Source organism: Anarhichas minor, unplaced genomic scaffold (genome assembly GCF_050575085.1).
Source record: "Anarhichas minor isolate MPS153535 unplaced genomic scaffold, ASM5057508v1 ptg000003l, whole genome shotgun sequence".
Taxonomy (NCBI): domain Eukaryota; kingdom Metazoa; phylum Chordata; class Actinopteri; order Perciformes; family Anarhichadidae; genus Anarhichas; species Anarhichas minor.
The window spans coordinates 3,820,589-3,832,783 of NW_027466449.1; the positions used below are offsets into that span (position 1 = coordinate 3,820,589).

General features: G+C 39.6%; 2 protein-coding genes across 2 annotated transcripts in view; one reads left to right on the plus strand and one right to left on the minus strand.

Annotated features, from left to right (window-relative positions):
- The window catches only part of ppih (peptidylprolyl isomerase H (cyclophilin H)), a 29,283-nt gene extending 17,403 nt beyond the window's left edge, over positions 1-11,880 (plus strand). Inside the window, exons 2-9 of the mRNA XM_076094252.1 lie at positions 7,174-7,238; positions 7,331-7,354; positions 9,255-9,299; positions 9,594-9,636; positions 10,252-10,344; positions 10,629-10,716; positions 10,822-10,862; positions 11,317-11,880. Coding sequence (XP_075950367.1) covers positions 7,174-7,238; positions 7,331-7,354; positions 9,255-9,299; positions 9,594-9,636; positions 10,252-10,344; positions 10,629-10,716; positions 10,822-10,862; positions 11,317-11,385 — 468 coding nt within the window. The 3' untranslated portion in view covers positions 11,386-11,880. The remainder of the gene's footprint in view (positions 1-7,173; positions 7,239-7,330; positions 7,355-9,254; positions 9,300-9,593; positions 9,637-10,251; positions 10,345-10,628; positions 10,717-10,821; positions 10,863-11,316) is intronic.
- LOC142952459 (putative G-protein coupled receptor 160) lies at positions 2,739-4,161 on the minus strand. The gene has a single exon (XM_076094250.1). The coding sequence runs from the start codon at positions 4,073-4,075 to the stop codon at positions 2,981-2,983; it is 1,095 nt and encodes a 364-aa protein (XP_075950365.1). The 5' UTR covers positions 4,076-4,161; the 3' UTR covers positions 2,739-2,980.
- Positions 11,881-12,195: the final 315 nt, after the last annotated feature.

Sequence of the window (12,195 nt, forward strand, 5' to 3'; positions counted from 1 at the left end):
GTTTTTCTTTCTTTCAACGCATCCATTCTCATCCTATGCATTTTTATGGCACACATCTGGAACACATCAGCAGCTAAATTACACACACACATACTTTCAGCACTCTACGCACACCCATTCTCCCCTCTGCTCAATCCCAAAGTAAACACACACACACATTCTCTTAGCCTTCTACGCACATACCTTAAGCACTTCTACGCACACTCATTCTTCCCTCTCTTCTCCTCCCAAAGTAAACACACACACTCATTATCTTAGCCTTCATTCACACAGCATGCTTTTTGCCGCTATATTTCCTTTTCCTTATAAAATTTATGCTACCTCTGAGGTGTAAATATTCGATGAGAGGCTGCATCAGACACCGTTCGTCAACCAATGTCAGAGTGGTAACAGTCAATCGAATTTGTGAATTTACACTCTCCAGTTATTAAACTGACCATAAGATGTTATTTCAGGTTTTATTTCGGCCCGTACTACATGCACCTACACTTTAGGGCTCTACCTATCTGATTTGCGGCTCAATCATATGATCATTTCCTTTATTTCCTTATCACTCTTTCCTTTAACCTTTTACATTTATTTATTCAAATTACCTGGATCCAGGTTTCTCCCAATTTTGTTTTTCTAACTTAATTCCGGACTATGTCAGAGCCATCGTTACGCGGTGACTAATATGCATATGTCTTACCGTTAAGAAGTTGAGGGCCCCTTCTTCATTAATCTTGCATGATACTATTTAGTCCACCTTATTCGTTACCATGAAGCTATTCTAAACTATTCCTTTTCCTTTTCCTTTTCCCCCTTTTTTTTTTTTTTTTTCATAAATTTAGCACGGATCCTCACTTTAAACATCAAATCAACAGGACATGTCCATAACAAGAAGGTTCTTAATTTACGGTGTGTCCCAGCAACCTCACATAACAATTCCACATAACAGCCTCAATTAATGACCAGCATTCAATCGAGAGATCTCACCGTATGTGAAGTTGTAGTAGGAAACTGCCAGGCCACCTCCGATACTGTTCGTGACGCCATCTTTGTAGTATCTTGCATGCGACAGGTCTGTTGAAGTGATGATGAAGGATGCTCCGTGGACACTGTTCTTGCTGGTATAATACAGTTTATTACAAACAAGCAACACATGCCATTACGGACGTCTAGATCGCCCGGAGGTCTCAAGTCGAATCCGAAAGTCCCTCCTTTAGGGCGCTCGCTTCATCTTTATATAGGGTACATGTCATGCAACATACAGGGCGGAACAATGAGAGAATGTATGTGGCCCCCCTCATTCTGCACATCCACCCTTCTGCCCCTGGTCTCCTGCACATCTGGTTTTCATCTAATACAACTACACTTGGGGTCTTCGCTGTATCGTGCAAGGCCTGAAAATATACCACAGTACAAACATAAACTAATATATGTCTGAAAAGGAGTAGGACATTCACACATTCACCATAACTGACATTTAACTAAATATGTATCATGTAAACCTTTGTGACTAGAAGCCTATATTCCTTTTTTTCATTTAAATTCCAACCGTGGTAATAAAGTAGTATTTTAGACTTCTAAAATAAGATAATCCTGTGAATGATGTCGCTCAGTGATACTAGTTTATTGGAGATATGATGATTCATTAAATAATAATTCTTCTTGTGGTCTGTTAGACGGGAGCTGACCTGACGATACATCACCAGGGCTATACAGAGTTTACTTTGTTAAACAACGCAAGAAGAAAAACTTGACTAAGATACTCTGCTAACTGGTACAATTCAGAATCAGAACTGTTTATTTGCCAAAGTATGTTGCACATACAAGGAATTTGACATGGTGGATGGTGCATAACATTAAACAGTCAGCACAGTGCAAAATACAAGACATGATTTAAAGATGGATATAGATCTGGATTTGTTTTGCAAAGTTTTCCATTTGTAAAATAAGTATTAATGTATCTTCTCAGATCCCACATGTCCCAGTTAGATGTGATGTGACGGACGGTAGGAAAGTTTTGCGACAGAGAAACGACACTGATGGAATATCAACATAAGCAAACATCACCACAGTTGTCATCAGATCAACTTGCTTAAAACCTGTGAGAAGAGCACAGAGAGACATTTGGGATCATGTGGAACAACCAAAAGTGTTGCAACTGACAGAAAGTGTTCATGTAGGATCCCATTGCTATTAGTAAGAGCTGAATGAGAAAATAAGTCTTCAGGGCCTTTTAATACAGTCCTTAAATCCAAGTTACTAAACACAGTAGTGAAATAGACCCATACAGTATTTTAAATTATGACTAAGTGGGAAATCTCATCACAAGGTCGTCTAGATTTGGATCGTTATATCACACATCATCATAAAGGTCAAGAAGAAACTTTGAACCTCCTCAAATAGATTGATAAACATGACATTTGTAATTTATGTTTTTAAAGAAAAAGTTGCAAAAATACATGGTTCACTGAAATAAAATGAAAACTGGGATTTTGGATATTTATTTAGAAACATTTATACCTGTTTGGGACAGAAAGTTAAAAGAGAATAGATATAAGTCAACATAGCATTTCCCTCAAGTCTAAAGGTATCTTTAAAAAGTCCTTCATGACAAACATACAAATTAATGGAGAAAAATAATGTGTATTTTTGGAAATATTTACAAAAGTTTAGCTTAATGATCCGAGCTTTCAGCAAAACCTGAACCCCCCCCCCCCCCCCCCCCCCCCAACTCAAAGAATTATATTTTAAAGTCCAGTCACAGACTCTTGTCAATGGCAACATTTTGCTGTTGCTCAAAAGCACATTTTCATGTGCCGATGGAGAGGTAAAAGATGCGTGTCTGTGTGTAGGTGTCAGTTTACATGTACACAGGTGAACTATTCATAGTTGCCAGCTCAAGTCTTCACTGACTTTCTCGCATCATGGTTCTCATTTGCTATTGGCTGTCAGGTCTGCCGTGTAACAGGTTCACTGTTGACGTCTTTCTCTGTTACACATAGAGGAGGGTGTGGCTCTTCTCTTTGGACAGGTTCGACACAGCTGCAGGGAATGGCTGCTGTCGTGTTCCTTTGCTCAAATGCCAGTAAATGGGCCACGGGCACACGTTTTCTGGGAGGCTGTACGGTCCTTGTTTGTTGCTGTTTGCCCAGAACATCACGCCCGTCAGGAAACTGTTGGTGCACTCCACCCACAGAAGGTTAACAGTGATGTAGGCAGGTACTCCAAAGCTGAGCGATATGCAGACCACAGACATCACGAGATAAAGTATCCAAGTTAGACTAAAGCCCAGTATTAGGCTGAACCACAGAGGTGGGCGCGGATAGACGGTCTCCTCCGGTGGATTCTCCTCGATGCCTTTTGTCTCCGTGCAGTCAGTTGAGGTGAACAACAAGTCGCTGCTCTGGTTCTCTCGTTCTTCCCTCGCTTCAGATATCCTCTTGGCTTCGCCCACCCACTTAGGAATCATTGAGTAAAAGGGCAGCATTGTACAACCTACCGCTGAGAAAAGCCCCAAAATGAAGTAGTTGATCAGTGTAGACTCCCGTACTTCACACACTAGAACTGATAGCCCTTCCCGATAATCCAGTTTCATCGAATCCGATTTGACAGAACTAAACCAAATAACAGCTAGGATCCACACCAGCAATGTCAAGGCGGTGTGCCTTAGGAATTTGGAGAAGGCGCTCTGTTTGCCGAGGTAGGTACCTTCTAAACAGCAGTCCAATAAACCCAGGCACATCAGGGGCAGCGGCAGTGCTTCATATATCGCAGAGGCATTGGCCAAGATGAAGCAGAGGGACACGAGATACCTTTCAGGTCCAAGAAATAACAAGCTTGAGAAAAGAAGCACCATCACAGAGTCAGCCAGGACGATGGACAGACTGCACATACTTAAAAAGGAGGTGGACAGTTTCCGGCTGCTGAAGGAGAGGACCACTATGTCCAGTACCATCTTGATAAGCATAATTCCCAGATACCTGTCAGTGTTGTCTGTATGACGGCCAGACACATCCGTTTGTGCTACGATGTCCAGCATTTTGACGGTATTGCTTGTTTTCTGATGCGTTATCAATTCATGCAGCATTTGTGCAATCAGTGCTCAGTTCGGTACGGAGAGGCTCCAGGAAAGGCTGTGGAGGACAAGAGTATATTGGTTAGGAACTACGGCTGTGCAAATGATTACTGATTAGAGAAAGCATGTGGATGCATGAGTCTAGTCCACAACATGAAATAGCGAGAGATGGTCGAGTAGGAGATTGGATGCTGACACATCTCATCTCATAATCAATTTAGTATTTAGATGACAGCCTTTATAACAGTGTGGAGTGCAGTGCACTAGTATAACTTTTTTTTGCCAGATATGGTGTAATTCTGACTCATTAGTCATGTTTATTGTCACACCCCACACTTTGTGCAGTTGAACGAGGCTTGACCAACGTAGAGCAGTTGTCAGAAATGTCCCTGCATATTATTCATATAAGCAGTAACCATGCTGGGATCAATGACTCCAGTTTCCCTCACTGTCAATACGTTACACTGGCAATTATGAAAAACAAAGTAAAAGTAGAATTTATTTTGTTATCGTTGCAGTTTTGAGACACACACTTTGGTTGTTATATCTTGTCACTTCCCCATCAACATCCTGCAGTAATGGTATTCGTTCTTTCCAGCGTTGAAGTGTGTAGCTTACTCTGTATGAATGATATAATAATAAAACAAAAACTGACGCTAAGCCATCTGTACCTCTGTGCTCAGGGTTCTCCTAGTCCAGTGAGTTTCAGTGGCGATCCAGTCAGAGACCCTGCATGCTCTCGCCAAGACTTGTCTGAATATGACTGTTGTCAGGTGAAGCGGTTCATTTGAGATAGCTATGTATGGCTCCACCTTCCCATTGTGAATGCAGACAACTCAATGCACATACCTGTGTCTTGATGGAAGCCTGCCCATTTTCTGTGTAACCTCTGGCTACAGTGTTAGTTATGTATGCAAAATAATTAAAAACAGTAGCTTAGAGGTACGAGTTGAAAAGCAGTGAGCAATTCCTTAGTTAGCAAAAAGCATGTCAATTTTATATTTCAAGGCAAGTTTATTTGTATAGCACATTTCAACAACAGGGCAATTCAAAGTGCTTCACATAAAACCATTAAAAGCATCAAAACATAGGGAACATTGATTGAAACATTAAAAACAGTCATTGAAATATTAAGAAGCTTCTCTATTAAGAAGTTTAAAAAAAAAGAATATGCAGTGCAGTTTCAGAAATAAAATACAGTAGTGAAATGCAGGAAATGTATTAATATCCTTGAATCTGGTTCACTTAAGGGAAGCAGCAAACAGAAAAGTCTTCAGTCTTGATTTAAAGGAGCTGAGGGTCTCAGCAGACCTGCAGCTTTCTGGGACTTTGTTCCAGATATTTAGAGCAGACAAACTGAACGCTGCTTCTCCGTGTTTAGTTCTGACTCTGGGAACAGAAAGTAGACCGGTCCCAGACGGCCTAAGGGGTCGGGATGGTTCATAAGGTAGCAGCAGATCAGAGATGTATTTTGGCACTAAACCATTCAGTGCGTTATAAACCAACAGCAGGATTTTAAAGTCAATTCTTTGCTGGACAGGAAGCCAGTGCAAAGACCTCAGAACTGGAGTGATGTGATCCACTTTCTTGGTCTTAGTGAGGACTCGAGCTGCAGCGTTCTGACTGACTTTTTACAGAGACCTGTAAACACACCGTTACAGTAGTCCAGTCTACTGAAGATAAATGCATGGACAAGTTTTTCCAAATCCTGTTGAGACATAAGTCCTCTAATCCTTGATATACTCTTTAGGTGATAGGCTGATTATGTAATTGTCTTGATATGGCTGTTCAGGTTGAGGTCTGAATCCATAACTACACCTAGATTTCTGGCCTGGCTTGGTTTCATCAGAATTTAATTATTTATTTTTACAATATGAATAAGTTTCACAAAATTAGCTTGGAACAGTCACCTAAATTTTTTTATTTTATTACATATAGTCACATAACTATCATTCTGTAAGAGATTTGAGGCTGTAGTTGAATAATGAGGCAGTTTGATAAACACAAGTAGTCAGGCACAAATGCACCTCTATGGGTCCTTGTATGATTCTTCAAAGTGTGTTGGTCTTTATCTGTCAAATAGAAAAGGTTGATTATTAATTTTATCTCAGTTTCTCACCGGGTTTGGCTTGATATGTTGACTGTCAGGTGAAACCCTTTAGCCTCTTATCTCATTCAGTTCAGTGCACCTTTCTCTTCCTTGTTTTTGTTTCTGAATCCAAAGTGATCTTTGGACATAGCATTTAAAAAACCCTCATTCCAGCGCCGCCACAGAAGTAGTTCAACATTATACATTCAACAATAGACTCTTAAATTAAAATGTATTATCTGATGAGAAACTTTTTTTTTTTTTTTTTAAACAACCTGTCTTACCTGTTCGGCATGTCAGACTCCAGCGAGAGAAAACACTCAGCAGACAAAAGGTTTTCTGGTTGATGTTTGTTCCTGAACCAACTCACGCACCTATATTTTGTTTAATTTCCTGGTAACTAAAAATACACTCTATTTTCTAAATGGCATAGAGAGGAGATCCACTAGCTGTTTGTTTTACTGCGAGTCGTCTGCGTCGACTGAAGAGAGTTATGCAAAGATGTCATGGGGACAACCGGCCTTTTTTTTTTTTTTTTTTACACACGTACACACACACAATACTTATAGAGATGATTTAAAGTCGTTCATTAAGATTCTGATGTCATTTACATTTTACATAATGTATACTTTGACCACCGGGAATCAGAACTCTGACAGAAAAGCTTGTGTAGCGTTGTTGGGATGAAACCGAGTCCACTTGATGTTTTCAGGCAGAAATAGGATAATGTGTCCTTCAAGACCAGAAGTAGAAGGAAGAAAGATGAGAAGAAATCCTATACCAGTTATTCAGTAGAAGTATCTTTAAAAAACGTGCTGTTGCAGAGTCTCTTATTATAACTGGTTACTGCAGATGAGGCCTTCTGTCTCAGAGTACTTCCTGTCACAAGACTGATCAGGTTCTGGCCGTGCTATGTAGTTCAGCCTGAGGTGAAACACTGTCCCTATTTGCATTCAGGTGTATACGTTTCATTGTTTGTCTTTGTTTTGTGTGTTCAACTGTTTTCTCAACTGTTTGCCAGGATATCGGACGGATGAAGATCGAGCTGTTTGCCGATGTGGTTCCAAAGACGGCAGAGAATTTCCGGTAAGGAGAAAGTCGTTACAGAAGTCTGTTTTTCAGGACTGACGTGTCTGAGTGTTTGAAGGTGTTACTTAAACTTTCCTCATCTCTTACAGGCAGTTCTGCACTGGAGAGTTCAGGTAAGGTTGCAAAACGTCTTTGTTCTCTGATGTTACACAAAGACGGCATCACCATCCTCCACACATTGTCCCAACATGCACTCAATATTTTACCTTCATCAGATTAAGGGCTAAGGAGAACCTTATTACACAAAAGGCTTCTGCTGGAGAAACCTAATTATTTGGCCACATGTATGCTTAAACAGGCCTTTTACATGTGTGCGTGTGCATGACAAAAAGTCACACAAACAAACTGATCACATTGCCAGTACACACTGAGCCACAACCTTCTAATATGAATGGGTTCATTTGAAGAATGCCAAAGGAAGCTTTTAACCCACAATGCGTGTTGCCAGATATTACAATATACACTGTCACTGGTAGCTTTCGGAGTCACTGATAGTCCGGGTACGGGTCACGTGATAGTGAGTGTGACGAATCAGGGACGGAGACGTCATGGTTGCCAAGAACCAATCCAGTAGCGAACACGGGTGTGGGCGTAATTTTTTCTAAGCACATCCGTATCCGACCGTCCACACGCAAACGCAACCCCGGAGTTCTCAAATACCTCCAACCTCGGCGGAGTTTTCAGATTCCTCCGTCCTTTAGGGTGCTCCAAAACTCCGGCGTTGTGTGGCCGCTCAGTGTAAACGTAGCAAATACGGAGTAAAAACGGAGTAGTGTGGACAGGGCCTGAGGCTGATAAATGCTCTGCATATTCATCAATCATGGAAGGTATACGAGACCATTTAACAAGACCAGCTTGTGACCGCTGCTCTTTATTTCACCGACACTGTTCCTTCCTGTGCTCTCTAATGCAGATATGACATGAATCTCTCTCCACACACACTAATATTTACATTAAAGCCAGCTACAATAAAACAGGGTGGTTTAACAACTGCCAGTTAATGTGCCCATCCCTGTGTCTGCACTATCATGTACCTTATACCTCAGTCAACAATAATACATCAGGGCGGTTTGAACAGCTGCCAGTTCAAGATGCTTGGCATGTGGAATGGTATGTACCCATCCCTGTTTCTCAATGTTTCTAGTGGTGTAACAGGCCAGAGTTGATTCCTGATCCGTACAGTCATCAAGGTTCGGCACGCATGTGAACCACGGATTAATCGCACAATTTAACCATCATACTGTGAAATAAAGTTTTACGGCCGATATTCAGTAAGACAATGTGCGATATGGAGATTGGTATTAAGGCTTTCTAGTCGCCGATCCCTGACAATACGTTGTTGAGAACAACAAATCTGTGGTGTAAACAACAGGAGGAGAGCTAGGAACCTTGGCAGCACCAGTGCTAACAGCTCATGAAAGGAGGTTACATTCGGTGACATTATGATGCGGCTCATGATCTGTTAAATTATAACTTTATCATGATGTTTTCAAATGTAATCTTGTAAAATACAGTTCTGGCGAGACACTAAATACAGTTGTTTGAATGACATGTGCGATTTTCACAGCAATATAAAATAGAATTAAGACCTAAGCAGCCTATAATGCATCATTAAAACTATAAATTACAAATGTTTTTGCCAATAGAAATGCAATCTTTTATTTCTTAATCATTTGAATTGTGTGTTTTATGCAAATAACCACTATAGATGACTATAACGACGTAAAAGGACTGCATTTAGAATCATTTACTGAATTACACTGACTCGTGGATCAGCAATGATCAGCAATAGTGCTCTTTATGTTTTAGAACAGGGTGGTTGAACAGCTTCCAGTGTAAGAGGCTTGGTCTGTGGTATGCCATGTACCCATCCCTGTTTCTCAATGTGTCTTGATCGACCATTTACTAGGAAAACTCACATGAGAAACGTGGACAAAACGGCTTCCTGAGAAATAATTACTTGTATTACAATACAGTGTCATTGTCTTTACCTTATTTTGTTCTGTTCTACAGGAAGGATGGAGTCTCCATTGGTTTCAAAGGTTGCACATTCCACAGGTACACAGTGTGACAGCTTGATATGCATAGCTCATCCTCAAGTATTATGTTAGTGTTTGTTCATTCATATACAACTTCTACAGAAACTTGCAATTATTTATGGGAAAATGATGTGTTGAAAAACTGGCCACCTCCTATTGTGTTTTATTGTTTTACGATATGTAATCAAAATGGATTTCTGTCTTTTTTGACACTCGTAAACAGAAGAATGTCTGCATGTCTTACCAGTCAAACTCCTTCAGCTTTTACCTCAACAAAACTGACACTTGATATGTTTTCATTGTTCACTGGCAGGGTGATAAAAGACTTTATGATACAAGGAGGGGACTTTGTGAATGTAAGTACATGCACACCTCTTCTGCTGTCTGATTGACGCTCTTGTTTTATCTTCAGGATGACGGAAACAATGTTCCACGGTTTGATGTTTTGCCATCACTGTTTGCATTTATCGCTTGGATTAAAGCTACACTAAACTCTCAATCTTCTTGCAACATAGCAATGAATGTTATTTTTCTTACAACAGAAATACATATACATAGTATGTTGAGAATAATCATTTCAGAGACACAGTTTCTCAGCAGAGGAAACAGTAATGGGGTTATTGCCTGCAGTGGAACAATGTTAGATAGACCTGATGTGAAACGAGCTAAAGAAAGACGTTTTATCATAAACAATATAAAGAAAGATATTTTAAAAGATGGTGATTACTAGTTGGCCTTTTTACTTTTACATCCACTTCTGTCTACCATTTCTTGTATTCATTAAATAAAATAAATCGTGCCATGATGTCAGACAAACTGCAGGTGTATTTTGAATAGAGCAGGAGAACAACATGTATTATTCTGCCTCCTGGTGGACATGTGGTGAGTTACAGCTCATCTTATTGTATAGCTGCTTCTTTCTACTACACCTTATGTTCTGTTTTTTTTTTTTTTTTTGTCCTTTTGTGAAGGGTGATGGAACTGGTATCTGCAGCATCTACAGAGGTCCATTTGTAGACGAAAACTTCAAAATGAAGCACTGTGCTCCTGGCCTTCTGTCCATGGTATGTATGTCGATCAATGCTTAGAGGTTGGGGACACTGAATGAGGAAAGGGTCTGTTTACGTTAACGAAACTCAAGTTAGTTGGTTTCCTGCAAACATTTTGTTCATCTATTAATCTGTAAAAAAAAAGTTAAGATTTGATTAATCCACACAAAGTGAATTGACCCAACCTCTATAGACAATAGGATTTGATTGATTGATTCAAAGTGAATTAACCCTGACTAATGGAGACAAACAGACTTTTAAAACTGCCCTTCTTTCTCAATAATGTGTGTCTTACTCAGGCAAACAGTGGGCCAGGGACAAATGGTTGTCAGTTCTTCATTACCTGCACCAAATGTGACTGGTTAGATGGGAAGCATGTTGTTTTTGGTGAGTACGTCTACGATGTTAGTTGTGCTTTCATATCTATTTAGAGCGCTGTGTACATTTGTGTATGTGCCGAGATTTAAACTGTCTTATTCACACCTGTTTCAGGAAAAGTGGTTGATGGTTTGCTGACCATGAGGAAAATTGAGGTAAAAACACATTGTAATATTAATATATTGATGTCAATGAATTGTGAGTGGAAAGAGACACGCACTCATAGTGGGTAAAATGTCATTCACCACTGGGTCATTACCTTTTGTGCAACATGTTTAAAGTTAAAAGGCCTGCTGTACTTATTGTCTATAATATTTCACTCATCTCTCAAATCAAGTTTGAAGAGAACTAAGTACATATTTCCTAATATGTATTATATGCTTAACATTTTCATCTCAACAGTGATGTGTAAATCTTCAGACATAAATGTTTCAAAGCAAGCATCCAAAGCGTGAAACCCAGTCATTGACACTTGTAGTATATCAATCTTGTACTGCTTTATGTTTATGTAATGAGTACTGTAATCAAACTATTGACGTGTGCATCACATGGATCTGTGTGTGTGTGTGTAATGTTTATATGACTGTTTGTGCTCCTTCCTGTCTACAGAATGTTCCCACGGGACCCAACAACAAGCCCAAGCTCCCCATCCTCATTGGACAGTGTGGAGAGATGTGATCCAGCTTCCTCACAACACCACGCCAGAATTATACAACCTCTGTATACATGAAGTAGTTTTTATAGTCACTTGTTACTCCTCAGCAGACATCAACCTACATATTTTTTTCCTGTGTGGATGTCTTCTGCCATGATGCACATTGAAGGACGGTATAACGTTCAACAGTACATCATTTTGGCCAATTATCTTGAGTTTGGTAAAACTGATTCCAGGTTAACCGCTGAATCCAACCCAGATCAGGTCATTCACATGTCGGGTGGGTTTGGGAACTGACGAGATGTGCTTAATATATTGGTTTTGAATTTGTTTTGCAAATCGTCATGTTCTACACTGTTGTTGGGTCCAAGTGGAGACAATTTGTGCTTCCTGTTAGAAAAAGACAAATAAGAAATTGTGACTTTTTGAAAAAATTGCTTTGCATTTTAAACATTCTAATTCCTGTTTGAGTCAAACTGTTCATTGAGGATAAATAAATTGTTTTACTTTTACACAAACCTTTTGGAGTAATCTTGTTTCTTTGGGGAAAGCTGTTTACATCTGTAACTAGCATCGTGTTTACAGTAAGTTCCTTTTAATCGTTGGTTTGTTATAGTTTCAATATTCAAAATGTTAATGTCGTTCAACTTCTCTTAACACCAAATATTAAATATGTATTTACTTTTTAAAGTATGAATTCGTAATTCATTTTGATTTTAAGTTCACAGTAGTAACAAGGAATCTGAATTGCTACCGTCTTCACAAAATAAATGTATCAATTACAATATTAACCGTAGCCAGAATCTGAAATCATCAGAAGTCTATCGTGCTCT

Excerpts from the sequence above, each read along its gene's own strand:
- LOC142952459 (XM_076094250.1), bottom strand. The coding sequence starts at position 4,075 with ATGCTGCATGAATTGATAACGCATCAGAAAACAAGCAATACCGTCAAA.